This window comes from Papilio polytes, unplaced genomic scaffold, assembly GCF_000836215.1.
Source record: "Papilio polytes unplaced genomic scaffold, Ppol_1.0 DF823823.1, whole genome shotgun sequence".
Classification (NCBI taxonomy): domain Eukaryota; kingdom Metazoa; phylum Arthropoda; class Insecta; order Lepidoptera; family Papilionidae; genus Papilio; species Papilio polytes.
In genome coordinates, this window is record NW_013525381.1 from 574,923 (window position 1) to 600,014 (window position 25,092).

The window sequence follows — 25,092 nt, forward strand, 5'->3', positions numbered from 1 at the left end:
CATATAAGCTAGATTAAGCTATTGTGTGATTGTTTAACCAAAGGTGTATTTTGGAACCTCTTAATTCTATTTGCAGACTGGCTGAAATAAAAAAAAGAGTAGCCCATGTGTTCTTCCAGACTATCTTCTACGTCTATGCCAAATTTCATCGAGATCCGTTCAGTCGTTTAGGCTATAAATTTCTATTCATCTAAACTTTCGCATTTATAATATTAGTAGGAATTAGTATTACAATCTTACTAATATTATAAATGCGAAAGTTTAGATGAATGGATGGATGGATAGATAAATGTTTGTTAGAGTTTCTAGCCTAAAAGGCTGAACTGATTACGATGAAATTTAGTACAGATGTAGGGGATAGTCTGAAAGAAGCCATAGGCTATATATACTAACTTTTTTTTTTAAATTCCACACGGACGGAGTCGCGGGCGGTAGCTAGTATTAGTATTATTATTATAATTATTACTTACACGACGTCATCATCGGTCCATAACAGAATCTCGAGAACGGTATGCGGTGTGTTGGTGCGACCAGCCGCAGTCCAGAGGTTGGCGTTCACGTCTGATACTTGTACAATTTGCTTGTATAGAGTACCATTTACAGACTGCAATTAGAATTTTTTTATAACATAAGGTGGAAAATGAGCAAGCGGCCACCGGAATCCGCCAAAATGGCGAAGCGACCGCTGCCCATAGACATCCGCAATTGCAAATGCGTTGCCTACCATTATACGACAGAGGAGGAGACGCACATAAAGAGGATATTTAACCTTCCTATGCATCTCCTCCACCATCAAATCCACTTCCCCTTCCTATCCTTTCCTTATAAGAAAAGGGTAGTAAAGAAAAAGTGACTTAAAATAGGCCTCAGGCACCACACTCATCAGACGAAATACGGAATTGCTTCCACTTCACGCCTGTATTCTGATCGTGGTAGTACTGGGGGCGAGCCGACGTATTCGTGCTAAGATGTTAAAGCGGGCACTACCACTGTTAAAAATGACTCATAACGATGAACAAATGCAATAGAACAAAGTTTAATATGGTAATACTGTGAATAGGATAAATAACAAACCTGAGGAAGAATGGTTATAAAGGAGTTGCCAGCTTCATTAAAGAAGATGGGGATATTATCAATCCAGCCATTAGGTTCTGTATATTGGTAGATCTGGAATATAATTAATTTTTGTTAGAGTGTTTGTTCACGAGTTATAATTCTAAGAGAGCCCTAAGATCTAAGATACAAAACTTAAGGCGATGTTTCTTTGAAACAAAATTAACTGAAGGTATTTATTAAGTCTTTATTACCGAAACTAAGAATAAATTTACTATTATAATACTTAACATATAATTTTATTTTTAACAAATAAATGGTTTTGATTTAACTGAAGGTACTCGTATAGTGGTGTTTAATACTAAACAAGATTAGATCTAAAAAAAAAATACATACGCGAGAGCAAGAGGTCTCGTTTTGCGTGCAAAGTTCGACTTGCAGCGAGGTTTGCGCGCGGTTTGTCCACATTAGAGCAATCGTGGTGTTATCGACGAAGTTAACAGTCTTCAAAATAGGCCTGGAAAGTGATGTTTCTATTAAATACGCTGCATTATTTGCTGCATTTAATTTTTCAAGAGTGAAGATGCCAGTCTTGAATCAGAAATCTATTCGAAAACACAATAACACAATTTAGTTTTTGTAATTTTTGTTAGCAATGTTTAAAGAATTATCATTAACCTCGGTAAAAAGTTAAAAACGACTGTACTTACTCGTTCAAGTCAGTAGGCGCATTATATACTGTCTCCGCGCCTGATGCAATGTCACGCAGCGTCACTCGCACCGTTGGGTTGGTGGTGCCCGGCTGAAAATTGTATATATTTAAAATTAGACGTAAAATGATGCGTTAGAGCGGGGGCACACCTTTGACTAAACTATCGCACAACTGTTGTGCGATTGTCGATTGTTTCGCAGCCAATTCAACTATTTAGTTGCACAACTAAAAATCGAGTAGTGCACCTCCATATAAGCTCTTAGGAATCAAAGTGCGACTAAACAGTTATGCGATAGTTTAGTTTTACGTGTGAGTACGCTCTAATAATGTATTTCAAAATGATTTTTATTGAAAATTTTAAAACAATGTCCATTTTTTTGGGTTTAAGATATAAAAAAAAAAGTGTCATGACATTGTTAACGTAGAAAGTTCTGTATATTGCGACAAAAATGAGATTTGTATTACTTCTTAACTTACATCTAAAATCACATCAAGCGATCGAATTACATTTACCATAAGAATAAATGTTATTTATTTACGTAAACAATCAACACCTCAACTTACATAAACCTTACGAACGCATACAAACAACTCTATAAACTTGTGATGAAACAGGTTATGACGCAAACGCTCGTAATATCCGGCGTTAACTCTCACTGGCTGCAGCAAAAAACTTTATGCGGACTAAAAAACTGGAATCCACGTAAAGGTGAAGTAAGCGGAGTACTACCAAACAAGATAATCCGCAACACATAAATGCATTAGCAAGATTACGTATACCTATAGCAATTATTTTAAATTACAAACTCATTTGAAGAATAAAAAAAACACAAAAGTAAATAGCCTATGTTTTTTTCCAGACTATCCACTACATCTATGCGAAATTTCATCAAGATTTATTCAGCCATTAAGACTAGAAATTCTAAAAAACATCCATACATCTAAACTTTCGCATTTCTTATGTATTAACATATTTAATTTGATTGTTAATAAAATAGGCGAAGGAGAGAAGACTAAATAAATCACAATAAACTGTCATAGTTAAGGACATTTTGGCTACTAATTGTAAAGAATATTTATTCAGATGTTGCTTTAGAGTGTTATTACCTTGGGATATCTGATCTCGTGGTGCTGCGTGTACTGGTAGTCGACGGAGCCGGGCACGCCGAAGTGCGGTACTTTCATGATGCGCACATTAGTGTCGTCAAATGTCGCGTACGCCAGCTTGCTGCCGTCCCGAGAGAACCAGAGCGCGTTGTTCGATACGAACACTTCCTCTGAAATAGCAAAAATAATCAAAGACATACAATAGATCGGTCAGATTAATTACATTATAGTTTAGCATTTATGTAAAACAAAGGATTATTTAAGATAGCTTTCGCCCGTGACTCCGTCCGCGTTGAATTAAAAGTAAGTAGCATAAATGTTCTTTTAGACTATGCTCTCCATCTGTGCTAAATTTCATCGAGATTCATTCAACACTTTAGACGACAAACTTTAACAAACATCCATCCATGCAAACTTTCGCATTTGTAACATGAATAAGATTAGTAAGATAATAAGCACATAAATCAAGCAATGTCGACCTTTCCAACTGCATACTGGCAACGATCAATAGCAAACATATTCACGCAAGTAATAAATACAAACCTTCGTAAACCCAATCCGGTATGCCATTGTAAATGACACTGACTTCGCCATTGCTTGTCACCTGTTGCGGTTGACTGTCTAACGAAGCTTGGTAGTAGATGTTGTTGCGGTAAACGAACACTAAAGATGTTCCCGACGGGCCCCATACGAAGTTCTGTAGCAACGCATCTTCAGGGCGAACGCCAGGTGGAACTATGTCTATCGCCTGGCCAGAGGTGATGTTTATAGCGGCATAGCGCCCCAGGAAACTATATCTGTACACCTGGAAATAAATAAGTAAAAATAAATTTAAATAATTCGCATAAGTATGACAAAAATCTGTTCATACAAATGATGCTATGACGTATACATAGCAACAAAGATTACATCCGGATGATACGTACAAATAACATTTATGTACGTAGTTAACTAAAATTTGATAGAGAAATAACATTAAATAATTCTTCCTCGCGAGAAATAGGTTGATCTACATAATTGAATTTGTAGCGACTTCCTAAAAATTATATTGTTATTTTAACTAAGGCCTGTCCTACTTGGCTGATAGAGACTCAGATAGCTTAAAATGACGTCACTGTCAGTTAAGTTAATAAAATTCAATATTTCCATCACATATTTTATACGTCGGATTTTTATCAGACAATTCACAATTTGGTGGGACAGACCCTAAGAGTTGTAAACTGCTTTTTTTACAAAGACAGAGAGATGTCAGGAAGACGAATATATAGAGTTTCCATAAATGATAGAGTACTGTAAACTATGATGGTTATAATACTTTTTATTACTAAGTCCAATGTCGAATTTAACCTACATGACAAATCACAAAATAAACGACGATACCCGTATTCAGGGTTACGTATCTAAATCACATATGGAATTGGAACTGTCGTAGTTAACATGCGCCATCGAACAATCCTACAGTTGGCATACAAATAAGTCATTGTATCGACTTCCGTGACTTAATAAAAGCGTTTTATTACTAGCCTGATGATAAGCTTAAAATACCTTGAGGGTTAACTAAACACACGATTTATAACTTTAAATTCTTGTACTAAAGTGAAATCCACCGAACTATTTTGTACATTTTGTAGCTATTTCCCTTAAGCCATGTACTCTTACTTTGACAGAGTCTAGTGTGACGAAAAACTAATTTAAAAATTGTACTGAACTAGAGAATACATGTCTTCCGTCAAATTAAGGGATACACAATACAAGATAAATAATACAAAGATATCGATTTGTGCTCTATACCACAAGGTCTAATACTCGTATTGTTGGTTCTACTTAATTTGTAAATACTGCTAAGTTGGTAATACTAAAAGTGTTATGACTTGACATTAAACGATTGAGTTATTACACTCTTTCTAAACGCTTAATTTTTAATTATGTCCAGCTTTATTTAAACAGCTAAATTTCGCCCGCGACTCCTTTCGCGTGGAATTAAAAAAACAAAAGTGAGTAGCCTATGTGTCCTTACAAACCATCCACTACATCCATACCAAATTTCATTGAAATCCGTTAAGCTGTTTAGGCTACATATTCTAACAAATATCCATCTATCTAAAGTTTCACATTTATAATATTAATATTAGTATGAATAAGTACAAAATTGTATAAAGTAAATAGTACATTTTCTTCAGGCAAAGATTTCTCAAAGAGTTAAGTTAAATTTATAAGTAATCTGAACAATGTAGGAGGTGGAACACCTTTTACAAAACGCACTCGTGAGCGTTATCAACGATCGTGATTGCCGGAGGCTGTATGAATATAAAGTGTATCATTAAATGTCTGCCGCGGAGTATGCTGTGAACCGAAACGTGTTATCTTAAATACTTCCGTCCTAAACAAATGTCGCATACATTTTACTCTTACACTTTTTACAGTGAACTGCAGTCTTGAAACATATATTAGAGAGCAACGTTGTTGTAATACAGTTGTTACAATGTAAACTCACCTTAAGAATTAGAATTTCTGACAATACTTTTAAGTAACTACAGTAAGGTTCTGTTGAGATGTTAAAATTCTGGTTAAAACCTGCCACAAAATAATAATAAAATATTCATGAATTTGAATTGAAGGTTTTAAACTTTTCCATATTTTTATAAACTTCATTAATTATTTACAACAGACAGGCTTTCGTTTTTACAAAGGCTCAGATCTTTCAGAGAATTTATAGTGAAAAATTTATGTTTATTCAGTTAATATTAATAACAGTCAATACTTTAAGTGATCGAGTACTTAATTTTATGAATTGTTAAGCGTTTATAATCCAGATAGCGTTGTTATAAGGTTGACGACCTTGTAGTCCAGCGGCGAGCGTACCTGACAACTATAGTTCCGGATATGAATCTCGAACGTATTCAATCATACCACGATGTATAACAATATTGTACAATATTGTACTAGTAAAAAAGTGCTAAATTTATTTTTTTTAATAATTTTGAATTAAGTCATAAATTTAGAGGAAGCGACTACTAAGCCAATGGAGATAATCCTGATCTATCCTAATATAATAAAGCGTAAACACACACTTCTTTGTTGCCTAAGATGTCAGCAATCACAGCATATTTTCGAATAACTCTTTTTTAATAAAAAGCTCTACACTTAGTCACGCTTTAGCCTATATATTTTTTTAACGCCGTTAAACTTAGGGGTAAATATTTTGGATAAAAACCCTAATGTGGGAAAGAGACCATAAGTTGTTGTCAACATCAAGAAAGCAAGGTTGCCATGGTTTGACATTATGTCATGTCATTTTGACATTTGCAATTGATAACTTGACAATTGTGAACAATAAAATATTTTTTTTATCATTTTATGCGGATGAAGTCGCATGGGAACAGCTAATATCAAATAAAGTAGAGACCGTTATTAGGATAGTAATTAAACATTTCTTAAATTAATAAAGTAATATAAAGCGAAATAAAGAAACTTACAGGAACAACATTGTAAGACAGCACCACGTGCAAGCCATCAGGCGACAACGCGGTTACTCTTGATGATTGCTGAAGAATCTGGAATAAGTTAGGTAAATCCATTAAACACAGTTGTTTCGTGTAAAAAATCGCTTAAATGTTAATGTAAATGTAGAGACTCGTGTTAGGTTCTCATTTTAAAAACAAAAGCAAAACTGACTGTTCACTTCGAGTCGAATTTAATGACATCAGTAAGCGATATCGTAAATTGATTAGCAATTCCTAAACTGCTAGTTTGTTTATTCGTCGCCAAACTTGACCTATTTCGTAGTAAGTTGCAATTTCGTCAGCGGCGAGGTTGTGCAACCAAGTTTATAGGTAAATAGATTTTCTCGACTCGCGATGCTAAAATTCAATAGCAACTTCACTAATAGTTTTTACACACAATACATTTGTAAATTACTATATATTAATTACTAAGATTGATTTTATTTGCAGATTTTACTTTACATCGATATTTCCAGTCTTCTATAACGTTATTTTAAAGTTAACGTAGTTGAAGTTTTACGATTTGTTCAAAAACAACACTAAATTCGAACATAAACATAAACATACCTGTGAAGAATTAGAAATGAGAACGGTTGTACTGTCTGTATCCACTTGGTACAACACCAGGTCACCATTTAGGTTTCTGAAGAGCACTTCGTTAGCTGGAACATCATAAAATTTACATATGTTAAGGATAAGGATATTATGCGTGTACGTTTTATGAATACTTTATACTACTCAATTAGAAATACAACAAGTATGTAGTATGAACAGTATTTAAACATCATCAATCTTTATTGTCTACTGTCTCTAAATAAAACAAATACGTACCTGATGTCCAAGTACCGTTGAATGAGGGTGCTGCAAATACTCCATTGATTATATCTTCTAGTTCTATCGGCAACGTATCTGGTGGTGCAGTTATAGGTGCTTCGGTTGTTGTTGTAGTTGTAGTCGTCGTCGTCGTTGTTGTTGTTGTCGTTGTTGCTGGATCTAATGTTGTTGTTGTCGTTGTTGCTGGATCTAATGTTGTTGTTGTTGCTGGATCTAATGTTGTTGTTGTTGGATCTAATGTTGTTGTTGGATCTACTGGGGGTGCGAATGTTGTTGTTGTCGTCGTAGTCGTTGTTGTGGATGGATCTAACGGCGATGTTGGACCTTCTGTTGTAGATACAATGGGTTCAGATGGACCTGCCTCATTGCCGGAGAGGACAACAACTAGTGTTATCACAACCGCTATCACAGCCACCATCGCGATGAAGCCGATTATATATGTTAATGTTTTCTTTTTCTTCGTTGCAACCAGTACCTAATCAATGAAAGATTTTAATTTTGAATTTAATATTTATATGTCAAACCAAATACTTCTGCGATTCTGGCTCAAAACGAAATACTAAAATAACGTTTTAATTCGGCTTAAACAAAAGTAAAATTCAATTTAAATTTAATAAAAAACCACGTGAGGCAATACAACCACTATATTAAAAAATTCCATTTGCCACAATGAATATTATCTCTGGATGATATAAACAAGAGTACCTCTTATTTTACGCACGCTGTACAACACTCATTAACAATTCATAGATAACAAACTTATAACAAACACAATCACACGCGAATATCGAGACAATATTCCGTAATCAATATCCGCTAGCTACTGAATAATCTTAAACAGGCAAATGTACTTGAGATAATTTTCTGCCTACAATACGTTTCGCTTTGTTACTGTCACATTCATCTCGACACAAACCAACAAATACAATAAAAATTGAACTTTAAAACAATACAATAAGATTGATAATTATTTCTCATTGCTTTTAAATATTGACGGTAAAAAAAGCGAGATGCAAAAAGGTCATTTATTTTTAGAAATAATAATTCCAAATGTGTTCACGAAAATTTTAAATAATTTAAGAAACATTATAATTGTAAGCAACAATTTAAATACTTTTGATTCCAGGAAATCAGTCAAGGTCAAATAAATCAAAACATTAACTCAATATCACTAAAATCTTTCAACGCATAGTTATTATCTTACGGTACTAAATACGCTATTAAATTATTAAGTTATTATTTTTAGCAATAAACAATTTATTTATTTTCCGATCAAAATATCAGAAGTATAATAGTTTAAAAACGTATTTTCACCTATTTATTAATTTACTTAAGTCTGGCAGGAGATAAATATTAAAAGAGAAATAAAAACTAATTCCCCTACACCTCCTTTTATTATTTAAAGGTTACGGTCGCCGCTAAATGTAAACCACTAACTTGTTTCCTTATCAATTATCACATTAAAGTGTTCACGCATTAGTTATAAAAATATTACCTGGTCACTGGTCCCCATCTCCAACGTGGAGTTACTGTTTTCTTGTGCCATTATTCCTACTTATCGTACCTGAAATAGATTAAAATAGTTTATTTTTACAGTATTATTTCATAGCCTTCTTTTTATAAATTCACAATCAAGATAATTAACTATTATAATCACGCAACAACGAGGAACAAAAAACTAAAGGCCTAAGTTAAGACTTTGTTTAATTAAACACAAGTTTTAACTCTAATCGTCGTTGACTGATATTATTGTCAACGTAATAAAAATGTATAACCACACTGCTTTCGGTATAAATACTTTATTATATCACACGCAACTTCTGGTTAAAAAAAAACAAGTGAGTAGCCAACGTATTCTTCCAGAGTTCCAGAGTATGGCATAGATGTAGCCAAATCCATCAAGATCCGTTCAGCAGTTTAGGCTACAAACTCTAACAGACATCCATCTAAACTTTCGCATTTATAATGATAGATTGGTCTAGATCGCAGTTCGTAAGCCTACACACATTTAAATAATCAGTCAATAAAATTGTCACAGTATGGTATTGGTTTACGTATGTTTTAGCTTAAAGTATATTGCTTAGGCTATTGTTAATTGCTTACAGCAATAAGGCCACCCTTGCGTAAATCTCGTCTTAACTTTTAAGTATGTTTTTGTAACTTGTGTGTAAAAGAATGAATAAATAAAAAAAATTAAAAAAAACATACAGACGAATTGAGTACCTCCTTCTTTTGGGAAGTCGGTAAAAATTTAAACACTATCTAAGTTTCTTTTTTTGGTATAGTACAGCCTATTTCGAAATACATCAATTCATTTTAATTCAACAACTTAGTATTCCGAACACGTAACTAATTTTGTTTCCAGTTAATCAAGTGTCGTCAAAAGGGTTACAAACAGACCTAAATAAAGTGGATGTTTAGAAGTCGTAAGACCGGTAAGAAGGCAGTAAATAAACATAGACCTAACCTAACTTGCTTACCTCGATTGGGTATCTATGCCAATGAACTATGAAATTCGTTAAACTTTAGTAAACATTAACAGCCTTATAAAAAACTTAGGAATAATCTGAGTATAAGCAAATATTAGTACAAATTTTGCTTATACTTATTTTATTCCTAAGTTCAACTTCATACCGCGCTTATTTGCAAAGCTGAAAATTTTTACATAATATTTTAATTTTTCTATTTATTTTTAGTAATTATTAGGCATTTATTCGTTGTCTCGTTAATTTATCAGGTAATATTAGATTTAAATTAAACAATTTGGGATTTTACATTTTTATACAATCAAAAAACGATTTGATAGCCCAATAATATTATAAGATGTAAAATAAAGAAATTATCATAATCTTTTGTGATAACGCTGGCTATATCTTGAAATTGTAACATATAATCGTAAAACGAAGTACTAACGTTTATCAGCACATTCGTATCTTCCAAATTGTTGTCATAAATTTCTTTATACTAAGTAAGATAACCGAATTGTTAAATCAGCCATAAACATAATCTACATTCAACGTAACAAATTATTAGAATAATAACCGAATAATACTCTATTTTTACATTATTTCATCTGAACTTTTCCACCTCCCAATTAATAATATCTTTAACTAGAAGTTTTTTTAACATAATACAACATATTGGGTCGTTACATGTATATTTTTTTCATTTGGGAAAAGACATCACAGACTTTTTTCTCTTATTTTCCAAATGTAATAGTACAATGACCATTGTTGATTATTAAAATGGAACAATAAATACGTACACAAAATGGGCCGTTGTTTGTTGTATTCTTTCGTATAAAAGACAAATAAAGACAATAGATGAGGGATAATTTTAGTATAATTACGAAGAACTATTAAGAATATGAAACTTAAATTGTTTTGTGGCAGGCTCTTAATATGAAACTAACTAACTATTCATATTAAATATGAAAATTTGTGTACTAATCTATCAATTATTGGTTTTATTTATTTATTCTTTTTTAAACACAGCTTTTTATGCATATTACAAAATGGTCAAAATTATTAAAAACGCCTATTGCGTTACTATAATAAAAGCAAAGAATTGTAAAGGTCCTTGAAGCCGGTCCCACTACTGTCCCTAAGTATGTTAACATATACCACTTTCCGAAACACACTCTTCCATATCATAGTATACAAATTATCTTATTAGTTATAATAATAATAATAATATAGCCCCTTTATTCTGAAATTATTCAAATTACTATAGTTGAGTATGGATTAAGTTCACAATATGTCTCTAATTTCAGTGTGCCTCTTGACATAGGCCTCTTCTAAACATTTCCATTGGGTTCTGTCGTGGGCAACTCTCCTCCAATTTCCAAATTCCAAAAATTATTACTTATACCTTGCTTAAATAAATAGCTAAGTTGTAAGTTAATCATAAGATAAGTTCACTCACCGCACGCTATTAAAGTTAAGGAACACCGGCGCGCGGCGGAGTCTCCACCGCACTGAATATTTTATACAGTATCAAGATTTAGATAGTTGGATATCGTAGGAAACGATAATTAAATGTTAAATAATCCTAATCGTTTATAAATGAAGGTACACGATAAAAATATACAACTAATTGTGTCAATTACAATACATACCTATCTAACGTAGCAAGTTAAACATAGAAAGAATTATTCGCATTCCAAAAATGTAAAAGTAATAAAGTACATAATCTAGACCGACTGTACTCCTTTTTTTTGGTAACTGGGAGGAAATCTTCAAAACATGTTATGTGAGATTTCTATTTACTAAAACCCCCTCGGTGGCCGCCCTCAGGTGCGATTTGTGGGTCCCGGGATCTCAAGTGGAACGCACTGGTACCCTCTGCACCGTGTTGCTTTCGATGCTGCTTTTTTTGGTAAGACTGACTGTACTCCTATAACACTCCGGGGAAGTAAACAAATCTATACTATTTTAACAAAGTGGAAAACTTTGTTTGATTGTAATGAAATAACTCAAAAACTGCAGGCCCGATTTCAAAAATTGTTTCACCATTAAAAAGCTACGTTGTCGGTGAGTAACATAGGCTATGTTTTATATTATTTTTTAATTTTACGCGTATGGAGTCGCGAGCGAAAGCTAGTTGGATAACCTCACTCGACAAAATCGATTCAGTCGTTAATTCTTAAAGCCATCACAAAAGAACTTACATACATGAAAACAATCTTCCAAACACGTGAAAAACATAATTTTGATACAAGTGAAAACAATCAGAGATTCATCAAATTTATTAATCAGTGCTTTTGTTCGCGAAATCTATAGAAAACGTAAGTAATTGAAGGGCCTCGATTGATCCATTAGATACGCACTGGCAGATTTCCTATTTCCGTATCACAAATGAAACTCATCTATACCGATGTGTCCCTCTCGGTTACCCGGTGCTTTCATTTCCGCCTCCCAATGTATCTGTATACAATCTCGGTAATAGAATACATTTCTTACAAAACGTAATCTCCGCATCAAATGATTTCTGTCAATGTCGGGTATATTTTAACCACCACTATATTGGAAGGTCTCAAAACATTCTAGGAAGGAATAACATATCGTAGGTTAGTACTTAGTAGAAATATTTGTAAGGAAGCTTAAAATATCGACCAACATTATAAACTCATTAGAAAACATCGATTTATCTTTACACTATTTATCTAATGTAATTCATAGAAAAGTTACATTTTCTTTTATACCAGAAGCGATTTAATTTACCTTCTCACATAGGATATAATCCTAAATATGTCTCCCATCTATAAAATATGGTAATTTCATAAAGTAATATTTAAATTAACTAGTTCAAATTTTTGAGTTCATTCCATTTGTTCTCATACTGCAACTCCAACAATTGGGTCGACCGTCGCGATAGTTGCGCAACATTACATAAGTTGAATTTACGTAGAAAGTGATCACGTACATTGCTCGTTTTGTTACCTTACGTGTTATACTTATCGATTCTGGTCAGCTTGCTTCGCTGCGTCGTGAAGAAAGCAAACGTGGACGAACGCTCCTTTGGGAGTAACGTGACGTCATGTGTCTTTAAATTGGGTCGTGTCTAAATTACGATAAAACTTTAGTTTTATATTTAACGCATATAAAAAAAATGGCTTCGACTTAATGTAGAATGATTTCGAATAATTTATAACATAAGAAGAATTGACAATTACTTTCGTAAAATAAAACTATCTTGCTAATAAGAATTCAATGTTATTTTTCTAAAAAATAACAATTTTTGTTTAGTCAGTTAAGTAAATTCTCATACATATGGTTTACGAAATTTTGCAGCTTTTCTTTTACCTTATATTATAAATGCATAAGTTTAGATTGATGAATGGATAATTAATAGAGTTTACCGCTTAAATGGCTTAACGGATGTCAATGAAATTTAGCATAGATGTAGAGGCAACTTTTATTTTAAATTCCACTCCGACGGATTCGCGGGCGAAAGCTAGTAGTAAACATAATGGCTGAATGAAGATATATCAAATGTCTCGTTAAAAGTGACATCATAGTAATGAAATAGATCCAGTATGCATCGCATAATTCAATTCACTTACTTCATATAACAATTACCAGTTTCATCCTCATTGACGTGCAACACCACGCTATCACTTGAACGCATCATATTCACATTTATATGTCCAATTGTATGTTCTTTACGATTAAAATACAATAGCTCATCTTTTAATCCTACTACCGTAAGTAACGACCTTGAATATAAATTAGAACTTGACCACGATCCTAACATAAGTCTGAGTCCATGCAGTCCAAAGATGGGAAGCGTTAGTTTTATCTAAATATAATCTTTTGTAAATGGTCGTAAGTATAAATGTAGTTGTACCGATAGTAACTAGCCGGACTGTAATGTTGACGTCAATTATCAAACGTGACTTGTTAACAGTGTTTAACAATGTATATTCTACGTCTCCACGTAATATAGGACAAATTTTAACCTTTTTGCTTCAAGATCGACAAAAAAAATAGAAGTTATATTGGATTTGCTCATCCAAGCGCTAAAATATATCAAAGAGTCGACGTTCAAGTTGGATCCGTGAGCAGTTTGCCACAGTAAATTATTCATATTTTTCAAATTGGCTGTTTAAAATTTAAACGAGCAAATTTATCTTCACAAGCCTGTAAGTATAATGTCACACGTAGATTATTCCCTTTTATTCTCGTTTATTTAAATTACTAAACTTGGAAAATAAATGCATGTTTAACAGTGTACGGTTACAAACGATCAAACCGCCTTTATAATATGCTAAAACACCAAAGCGACAGCTGCCCATAGACATACGCATGTTTTAGAAGTTTTGTTTTGGTTTACAATTTGCATAAACAACAATGTGCACGCCGAAAAACTAAAATTACGTAAAGAATCATAATATAGAAAGAAAAGAAATTAAAAATTAAACTTTCAGCTAATTTAAATAAATAACCAAACAAGAACTAACGGTTCCTAAGCGCATCTAAATAAGTTATCACTTTGCTAACTACAAATCTTTAGAATTAACAACTTTGATAAACTAACTTAGAGATTTAACTTTAGTACAGTCAAAGTTCAAACTTAAGACGGTATGGTTATTAAAACTGTAGGTAAAGTTTCAAACCCCTGCTCTCAAACTGCAATATATTATCCAAACTAGTATCCATTAAATTTGCCATTCATTGAGTACAAAGTGGAGCACAAAGGTGTGTATACTCGGGTACGCCATAACGTTTTACTGTGCCAACAAGTAACCTTAACTAATGCTTTCCTTTACCGCACAATAAACTGTAAAAAGATTTTATTTTAAGCCTCTTTAAACACTTTGAGCATAAAGCATGACAATTATGAATAAGGGCTTTTTTATCTATGTTTATAAAATTTTAATATCGTTTACAATTAAGGGTCCTAGTGTAAGTATTTACTGAAATTAGTTTTTTTTTTTAATAACAAGGTGGCAAACGAGCAAGCAGCCACCTGAATCCGCCAAAATGGCGAAGCGACCGCTGCCCATAGACATCCGCAATTGCAGATGCGTTGCCTACCCGTATCCGACAGAGGAGGAGACGCACATAAAGAGGATGTTTCTCCTTCCTATGCTTCTCCTCCACCGTCAAATCCACTTCCCCTTCCCATCCTCTCCTTATAAGAAAAGGATGGTAAAGAGAAAGGGACTTAAATTAGGCCCCCGGCACCACACTCATCAGACGAAACACGGCATTGGTTCCATTTCACGCCTGTGTTCTGTGTGGTCGTGGTATTACACCGGGCGTGCCGGCCCATTCGTGCTAAGATGTTAAAACGGGAACTACCACTGTTAAAAGTTGTTAATACATATTTAGAAATATATAACAACGTTGATTTTCAAAGAGTTATAACACGTGTTTAACTAAACAGTACCTAACTGTTTTTGAAATAATACAGCTCATGTTCTATTTAAAAATGTATAAAGTAATATTCCATTGCCGAAACTCTTGAATTAAATTATATTATTTGTTTTACAAACGGAATGAAAGACAGAGATATATTATCTGTTGTACAAATGACTTTAACAGTGGAAACCTAGAAATAAATAGACAGAACATTTACGCAAGTTAGTATTCCAAAGGCCTATGCCTTGTCTATTAGTTATTGTAACAAAATGTATTTGTCTATTGTACTTTCGAACTGGTTCTCCTTGATCTCAAAACAACTGCAGCGACGTGAAAATTGTATCAATTCATCTTAACTGTGACGTAAAAAACTTTACTCGTAATTGTATCAGAATTGTATCAATTCATTTTTTTTGTTAACTACTGCAGGTAAAGTCGATATCAATATAATTTTGTTGTTCATTCTATTGGAATATAAGCCAAGAATTTAAGACAGAAAATTGCCGTTTAACCAAAATAAATTTTCAGGTTAAACGAACATACACAGATGAATCTGTAGAAACCGAAAAAAAATTAAGATGTTTTGATTCGTTTTTTTTTTTGTATTTGGGAAAATTTAATACAAAGTACTTACCCACTTGCCGCTGCCTTCCTACCTCTTTATGCTTATCAGATTGAAAATCTTATCCTTCATATCTCCAATTACATTTAAAACTAGCTGTTGCTCGCGACTCCGACCACGTGAAATTTAAAATTAATAATGAAAAATGCAAAAATATAGCTTATGTTACTCACAGATAAATAACCTTTCTAATGGTGAAAGAATTTTTAAAATCGCCCCAGTAGTTTATGAGCATAGGCTCAAAAAGAAAACTCATAAAAAAACTACTCATAAAGAAAACAAAGTTTTCCTCTTTATAATTCTAGTATAGACAATTAGGAATTCTTGTAAATAGTATCTTTGCGTAAAAACCTAGTAATTACTGCTCAAATGTTAACATACCGGTTCGAGACTGACCTAGTTCATTAAACAACGAAGATCTTTGACCACACAGCCCTTAACGTCTTTACTACGCATTTTCGACTATGTAACTAAATAATGTATTTAACTTATACTTGTTAACTCTTACTTAGTTACCGTATTTTTAATTTCAATTTGCAACCAAAGCAAAATAAATTTAAAGCAATCTCAAGTATTTTCCACGGTAAAGGTAACGTTAACGCATTTTCAATCCGGAAAAAAATCTTTATTAAAAATAAATTACAATAACTCTCCAATGCCAAGGGCAATGGAAAGTTATTGTAATTTTAAAAATAATAATTAAAAACCCGTAAAAACACTTACATTAGTTAATTAATCACACAACATTTACAAATATTGTCATTTGCACTTATTACAATTGCACGTTAACACTTTTCCAACCTTAGTTTAAACTTCGAAGGACTGGTCGAAAACATTTACATAAAAAACTTTTTTTCACCACTTCATACGATTCCTGATAACGGTGCGTATGGTGTAAATCGGTTCGTTCATTTTTATAAACAAAAAACGTTGTTCGTAAACAATGTGGCAACGCGGCTCGAGTGGTGCGTTGTCGAGGACTGTTGTTGGTGTACTGGCGCGAACTGACAGCGACAGTAGGAGAATTCATTACCAAGGCGGGAGATGTATTAGATATTTGTATATGTACCAAATTATAAGTAAAGTCTGGCTGACAATCAGGAAGAAGAATTTTGTAAAATTGGTCAAGACGTTCAGTCAACTAATTCACGGTTCGAAAACGAGAGGGATATATACGAAAAAATATAACACTCCTGTCTGTCTGTAGACAAAAGCATTTTTTATTTCATAATTGGCACTAAGACACACAGTAAAGAAAACAAAATTAACAACTTAAACCTGATCCTACGCTAAGTTAAGTAATCATATTCATTGTTGACAATTTATTTACACTTACCTATTGTTAACATTTCAAAAAACAATCAATATATGTTTTCGTACAAATGTTTTCGGCAATGAACACGGTAAGACACACTATTACAGCATCATTTTCCTCAGCGATACATCAAGTTTATGGTCCCTCTTTCGCAAACCACAAGACCGTAAATCTGAGAATATAAAATTACTCGTAACAATTTTGACTTTGTTCCATATTCAGATAAAATAATATTTTCAAGCTGTTACTAATTTAATTTATACTAGGGGTTGCCCGCGACTCCGTCCGGGTGGAATTTAAATAAAAAAAAAGTGAGAAGCCTATGTGTTCTTCCAGATTATCCTCCACGTCTATGCCAAATTTCATAGATATCCGTTCAGCCCTTTAATCTACAAATTCTAACATGCAACTTTCGCATTTATTGAAATAAAAAGATTATCAAGTATCAGATACTAGTATGAAGCATTATCTATGTACTGACAAACGTATAGAGTCGAATGCAAAATGCTTGTCATTTTACGAGTATCCTTCCTTAGACATGTGTATGAACCAAAGAATCGCATTACAAAAATTGTTATCATTACATTATAAAAATCAAAGTACAGTACTTGACACTAGATGGCTAGTTAATAGAGGATAGAATGACTAATTAGGTAGGAATTATCATAGTATTCAATTGTCTTGAAGTATTGTTCTTTTGTTAAAGCAATGCATGAGACAAAAAGTGATGAAGAATCTATTGAATAAACAGCATCTTTAGCACGTGACCGATACTTTTATATACAACTTTGAATCAAATGCAATGTTTAGTTAACAATTAATAATTCACTATTAAAGATTCTCTATTGTTATTAAAACAAAATGAGGTTTACAATCTTCAGAATACAATACAATTAGCAATCTCGTTTATGTTTTAATTGTCGTAGTTTACGCGTTATTTGGTATGCTTTTAAACTCCGTATAAAATCTTAAGTATTCAAAATTTGTTGATGATTTATATTAGGGTCATTGAACCTTTAACATATGTAGCACAGGTCAAAACCGTTAAATACTTATTGTATGAAATGTGTCCCCTTTACACAACAATTAGACGTTATTGTCGTTTACACTCTATGGTATTTAAACAATAATTAGTAACACTAATTTTGCTAAACAATCTTCATTCTCTAACCACTGAGTCATAGCTACACTATGACTTGTTACTTCAAATAAAATAGTCTTGACTTCGACATAAAAATCGTTTCAAACCAGCTTAAGATAAACCCCAGCAGAGAATAGAACGTTCAATTTGACTGGCCTGTGATATTCGGGGGAAGAACATGAACAAATGACAAGCGTATCAAAAGCCATTAAACTACAAAAAAGAAACAATAGCATGAACATACACATGAGAACTACTATCTTATTAATCACGAAAAATAGTTTTTCGAAGCCTAATTAATAAATGTTCCCACACAAACCCATAACGGCCACATAAATAGAGACAAAATTAAACATTAGTTTATGTAGATTTCTTCAGACGTAAAAACAGTTGTATCAACTTGCCACAACAATGTACTGTACAAGGAGACAAAGATAAATGTTTTTACTTTAACGTTACATAAGTTATAACATGCAATAACTAAGTCCATTACTAGATATATTAAATAATTCTAGATTTCAGATAAACACTATAATTATAGCGTTTTATCAAGTTTTGAAATGAAAAATTAAATATTTTATTGCACACTAAGTATACAGTCGGCTTTACCTTGGCTCGTAACTATTTAACTTAACTCGGACTGTATTTAGTAGCTAAGAACTTCCCTAATATGATGTCAAATTTGAACAATCTGAATCTTCTAATTTTAAAATTAAGATTGCGACACTATTCTCATGGTTTTATTCCATTTTTTTCTTGTTATTTCGGAGAAAAGATAAGTAGAGGATAACTTTTCGATTAATATGTATTACGTAGAGCTAAATTTTAAATAAATTTTAAATAGCATATCTACGTATATAGAAAATAATAAATATAATCGCAACAAATTCTCTGTGATTTAGTTAGACCAAAGAAATAGGTTATTTGTGAATAATTACAAATTTAATTGGAAGTATTGACCAGCGATATCGACCTACATAACTACTTATCAAGATTTATCGACATCTGATATTGTATTGGATGGATAGCAACGGTGATAATTAAATAGAGTCGATCTTCAAGTCAAAACTATGAAAACCTCAACTATATCCAAAAGAACACACTAGCAATATTTCTATCTCTTTAGTCACAATAACCTTAGTTTAAGATAAATAGATGACGACTCAGTAAATATTCTCAACTTAACAGAACTGGAACGTCTGTAAAAAGTCATTCTAGCAGTCCAATATAATCTATACTAAATAATAAAGCGTAAACACACAATTCTTATTGACTAAGATGTCAGTAATTACAACATATTTTTGAATATATATTTTTTTTTAATAAAAAGCCCTAGACTTAAGTCACGTTTTAGGCTATATATTTTCACGCCATTAAACTTAGGGGGTAATTGATTTGGATAACCCTAATGTGGGAAAGAGACCATAAGTAGCTACCAACATCAAGGAAACAAGATTGCCAAGGTTTGTCATGTCATGTCAGTTTGACATTTGATATTGATAATTTGACAAATGTAAACAATAAAATAAAATTTCACAATTTCATGTGGATGGAGCCGCAAGGGAACAGCTAGTTTTATAGAAAAAAAAAAACAACAATTACAGAATAATTAAAGGCAAACAATTGATCCAATGACCACGACAGCATTGTTCAGAGTATTACGACTTTCTGTCACTACGTGTAATCACCATTTGTACTGTTGCTGGAATAACAAAGGAGTATTATATGGAGACAAAGTCGATTTAAGGTCCCTTTTCCTCAAACTGAAGTGCGACTCTAGAGGGCAATTGGTAATTCTATGGCAGTCGCGGGCGAGTAAATCTAGTGCAGGGTATAAAGAGCTTCTAAAATAGCGTAAGTAGCGGTAGTGGAAATCCTTTTAGCAGACTACGTGGTATAATTATTGTTCTCTAGCTGTATTCTTATGATGATATTCTTGACCTGTTTCTTCTTATAAAGGTATATAATGACGTAATGTATTGGAACGTTATTGCATAAATCTGTAACTTTAAATGTAAATGTTACTTAGTAATTTCAGATGAAGGTAGATCATCCACAATCCGTATTTACGAAAAAAATCGATGCAAGTTTTGTTTTTATTACTGGAAAATCTATTTAAACTCATTATTCGCAGAAAAACAAACCAAAATCTAATTTGTTTCAGCGTATTTGAGATGATAAATCTATCACACACATACGAAAAACTGAACAATTATAATTGATTGTTAGAAAACGAGAATCGAACCCAGGTCGCTAGCAAACTCCGTCGTTAGTACAATGATTCATACAACGTCGACGTATTATAATTTCGTAGGTAAAAAAACATCGGTAGAACAAATAATTGATAGGTGAGTGACACTTCTTCCGTTCTATTTGAAACTGTCACACGGTACCCTTGGCCTAGAGACGTATGTATCCGTGCTCCAATACTTCAAATTAAAAATAAATTAAAGTACAGAAGTAGATAAAAATGCACTTTCCTTATCAAAATATAAATACAATTAAACACTCACCGAAACACTTAATTAAAACACGTTATCGCTTAGTAAATAGACTTTATCACGCATATATTTCTTACTGCAAATAAACTAAACTAACCAAACACATATTTTATTTACAAAATAAAAATTTCACTTCGTATCACACAAAAAATCTTATAAATAATCATTTAAAACGGTAATTCCCGCCAAAATTGACATCTGACACATTACTTCGTTTAAAAATTTCGTTTGCAAACAAAACTTTTTTTCGCGCGCATTACTATCATGCACAGCCCTAATGACCTAACTGATCCGTAGTCTGCGGCTGTCAGTTCGAGACTGCCGCGCCACGATCATCCATTGTTGACAGTGTGAGAGATACAATTTTGTAGTCAGCACTTATTCTTGTTTTTTTACGCTGTTATTCATTTTTATCAAATTTCAGTCCTTAATCCAAAGGATCCAGGATATTGTCGTCATTCTTACACTGTTCCTTTACACTACTGTCTTTCTTACACTACTGTGTCTTACTTACACTATTGTCGTCATACTTCCATTAAGACCTATTTCTTCCTTTCTCAGCGGATAATCTTCTGAATCTTATTGACTTTTTTAACTATTCAAAGACTAATAATAATTTTTGAACCCCCTTTTTTATACTAATAGAGGGTGTAGAATAATGAATACTAACAATTAAAGCCGATGAAATTATTAAATCATCTCCATTCAGAAACAACGAACAAAGTCGAAGAAAATACCCGCAGACGGTACTTTTATGCAAAGTATTTCCCCGTTGGTCATCCAAAACTATTTTTATTAAAACGACGAAAATACGTCACCTTAGTCATAGTTAGATAACGGATGCTGATGCAGTACCAATGTGCGTGTGTCAATAACTATTGACCGTTTATATTATTATCAAAACTAGGGGATTTCCCTTGAAACTTAAATCAAGCAATTTTTACTAACACTATATTTAATAGTGGTAGAGAAAGGCGATATAAGGATAACGCTGAAGAAATATACCATCTGTGCCAGGAATGCGCCAAAAGGAGATCATTAGTCTTAACCTACGTATTTGGGCTACTGACGTGAGTTTTGTTATTGTGACATTGTAGTTGAAGAAATAAAATTGCTGCATTTTAAAACTATTATACAATTTACAGATGCTTAGGAGAAAATGTTTTTAAGCTGATTCCTATTCCTCAAAACATCTCACATCCCTGATGATACTTCATCACGAATGGAGCACACCGTCTATTGTTTGTCAAGACAAGACTTATTCACAACAATATCATGAGTGTTCTTAGAAAATAGGTCAAGATATGTGAAATAGAATATGAGTAAAAAGCTTACGTCCTCAAAATACCTAGACGATACATAATACTAACCCATTCAGGGAACTAACAATTTATACAGTCTTTGTTTCAGTCGCATATACTTCGGTAATTATTCTATAGCGGTCCCGACAAAATGATTCTATAGCGAAATTGTGAACGATTTTGGTTGTATACAAAAAAACTTGCTTATGTTCTAACATCACTTGGCAATAAGTCTAAAAATAAACAAAACATTTTAAAAAATAAACGCACTGTTTAAAATGTTGGCTGTATGTTTATAGAACTTCTGCCTTTTTTCTGAAAAACATGGATACCATTTGACTTTGACGTTTACATTTGAAATGAGGTTATTTTATTTACATTTTGCTGATACTTAAGATTCAAGACGTGAAATAATTTACAGTGACTGTATATCATTAAAAGTGAAGAAGATTTAAGAAATAAGCATACAAAGTCAATCTAACCATGACATCAACAGTTAGCAGTCGTCCCCGGGATTGTTTGGGATGTAGGATAGTCGGAGCTGCCGGTCTCGTTGGAATTGGAGCTTACCTCGCAAATGTAGCCTGGAAGAATAAATCATTTTTTGGGACATTAACATTCTCTACGATATCACTAGGTAATATTCTATAATATAGCCTAGACAATGATTACGTGCCACTATACATTTCAACATAGATAGGTTACTAAAACTCAAAATATTGTAAAAATATAGCATATTTTGTCGATATGTAATGTTTGATATGATAAACACTGCATTTGTATAAGTTATAAGGGAAGGTAATTGTTAAATTTGGACCAACTAACGCATATTTTCAAATTTTCAAGTTATGTGTGTCCGCTAATTATTTATTAAACTAAAAAAAATATTTTGTTCAAATCTAATGTTAATTTGTCTGTCTATTTAAAAATAGATGAAAAAGGAGTTTCTTAATTATGTGTTATTTTTTCAGCATTTGTAACACTCGGTGTGCAAAGATATAAACAAGAATTTCCATTTGACAAGAAAACAGAAGATAATCAGAAATCTTAGATATTTACTTATGTAATATCCAACCCAACCCAATAACCATGAGATTTAAAAAGATAATTTATATGATTGAATGTTTAAAAGAAAGTACCGCTATTATCACACAGTGAATTAGGTTTTACCGTTTTCTGTGTATATTAGTGTTAAGAATATATTAGTTCAGAATTAATGTTTTATAGCATGTTAATACTTTGTTAAATTAATAGTCTGTATTTTATTTTATGTAATTGTGATATAGCGCCATCTGTTGAATAAATGTCTAACTCCAGTCATAAAGTGTGTCACTCTATTGTATGCAGCAATGTAGATGGCGCTTTGTTTAAATCTAGTATTTTGTTAAACGAAAATATTTTCTGTTTCTTTTTGACCGACTTCTTGTTACTTAACACAATGGAGTGAATATTTCTAAATATTGTAAATAAAAGTTATTGTAAATATAAGGTGTTTGTATGAATTATCTTTAGAAAAAAAAAACCCATGGCTAAATTTTTTGGCTGATTGTGCCTAGTCGATGGCGTACTTTTAACAAGGATCTTCATGGCGGCAATTATTATCGCCTTTAAAAGGTCAAATAAAATATATTACATGAATCATAGAATCAAGAGGGTAACATTTTCCCGCCTATTTAAATAATCGAGTTTTATGAATATTACAAACCAAATTTCTATTGTTAGTTTTTAATTAAAAATTAGTGCTTATAGTACTTATAAAACTTTACCTAATTTTAGTATTCTCAGCACGTAGTTACTATGAACAAGAAAGCACTCCAATAAGCGTGTCCGTGCAAACATATTAAAGAAAATGATACCTTTCAACGGTAACACATTTATCGGTAGATTGATTATTTTAGAGCATCTTTATACTGCGCATAAAAGAGTATCTTATATTTTTTTATATCTATATACTAATATAATGAAACGTAAACACACACTTCTTTGTTGCCTACGTGTGTCAGCAATCACAGCATATTTTTGAATAACTCTTTTTTTAATAAAAAGCCCTACACTTACGTCACGCTTTAGGCTATATAATATCACACCATTAAACTTAGGGGTAAATATTTTGGATAAAAACCCTAATGTGGGAAAGAAACCATAAGTTGTTGCCAACATCAAGGAAGCTTTGCCATGGTTTGACATCATATGTCATTTTGACATTTGCTAGTGATAATTTGACAAATGTGAACAATAAAATTAAATTTTTATATTTTCATGCGGATGAAGTCGCATGGGAACAGCTAGTATAAAGTAACATTAAATAAACAATCTCGTAGTATGGCCAATTTATTTTCATGGTAGAGAACGCAAGTTGGGTTAGCATAGTATGGCCATATGAGGAGGGATCTCAACAAGAAGGACGTTAGTTATGGGTGTGGGTTTACACCGCATTTTACAATAAATATACAAGTCTCGGGAAAGATATTACTGTTTATAATTTTGATCCTAATATAGACATGGACGTGAGAACAGTGACCCAAATAAATTGTTCACTGAACCATGCGTCTTTTCTAAAAATGAACTTGGATTCATATTGTTGTGCTCCAAATAAATATCTACATAAATTTAATATTTATTACCAAAGAATATGCTACCTGTTTTTATAAAAATAAACCTACTACAGTATTGCGGTGGAACTGCGAAGATGCGTTTTCACTAAGGCAATGATACTCAAAGGCACATATAAAGATTCCAATATATTTGACTTGTTTTTGAGAAAACTGACGCCTACTCAAACTTAATTTGCAAGGACCCTGGAGCTTATTCTCAAAGGAGCTTAAAATAACGTGTTCTTGTTTTATTTTGCCTGAAGTTTTTGCGTGTCAATTAAATATATATTTAGGATAAATTTTATTATTGTTTTATTTAATAAGTGACAAATCATTTAAATCTCTTCGACTTAATGGAAGTCTTCAAGTTAATTCCGTATTCACTGTGCATAAGTTGGATACAGTTTAGAATCAATGTTAAAGCGACACGTAGCAATAGCGAGGTCGGAGGTGGAGGCATCGCGAATTATGTCGACGCAATAAAGTCAACATCGCGACACAGATCACGGACTCGGATCGGAGTAAACAAGTTGGTCTAATGATA

General features: G+C 32.6%; 1 protein-coding gene and 1 long non-coding RNA gene across 6 annotated transcripts in view; one reads left to right on the top strand and one right to left on the bottom strand.

Annotated features, from left to right (window-relative positions):
• LOC106103415 (venom dipeptidyl peptidase 4-like) overlaps positions 1 to 20,967 on the bottom strand; it is a 26,909-nt gene extending 5,942 nt beyond the window's left edge. The window contains exons 1-11 of one of the 5 annotated variants that reach the window (XM_013283182.1): positions 20,666 to 20,967; positions 8,705 to 8,773; positions 7,207 to 7,684; positions 6,943 to 7,037; positions 6,349 to 6,426; positions 3,416 to 3,677; positions 2,873 to 3,042; positions 1,764 to 1,855; positions 1,450 to 1,570; positions 1,075 to 1,167; positions 471 to 604 (exon numbers count right to left, since the gene is read on the bottom strand). In XM_013283182.1, the coding sequence (XP_013138636.1) occupies positions 471 to 604; positions 1,075 to 1,167; positions 1,450 to 1,570; positions 1,764 to 1,855; positions 2,873 to 3,042; positions 3,416 to 3,677; positions 6,349 to 6,426; positions 6,943 to 7,037; positions 7,207 to 7,684; positions 8,705 to 8,755 (1,574 nt within the window). In that variant the 5' untranslated portion in view covers positions 8,756 to 8,773; positions 20,666 to 20,967. Of the gene's footprint in view, positions 1 to 470; positions 605 to 1,074; positions 1,168 to 1,449; positions 1,571 to 1,763; positions 1,856 to 2,872; positions 3,043 to 3,415; positions 3,678 to 6,348; positions 6,427 to 6,942; positions 7,038 to 7,206; positions 7,685 to 8,704; positions 8,774 to 11,133; positions 11,195 to 11,477; positions 11,499 to 16,419; positions 16,679 to 20,665 lie in introns of those variants that run through there. The other 4 variants (XM_013283183.1, XM_013283180.1, XM_013283184.1 and 1 more) reach the window with 4 other exon arrangements.
• A 1,326-nt stretch (positions 20,968 to 22,293) lies between these two features.
• LOC106103362 lies at positions 22,294 to 23,442 on the top strand. Its single transcript, XR_001225620.1, has 2 exons — positions 22,294 to 22,591; positions 22,926 to 23,442. It is a non-coding gene; the product is annotated as an uncharacterized LOC106103362 (long non-coding RNA).
• Positions 23,443 to 25,092: the final 1,650 nt, after the last annotated feature.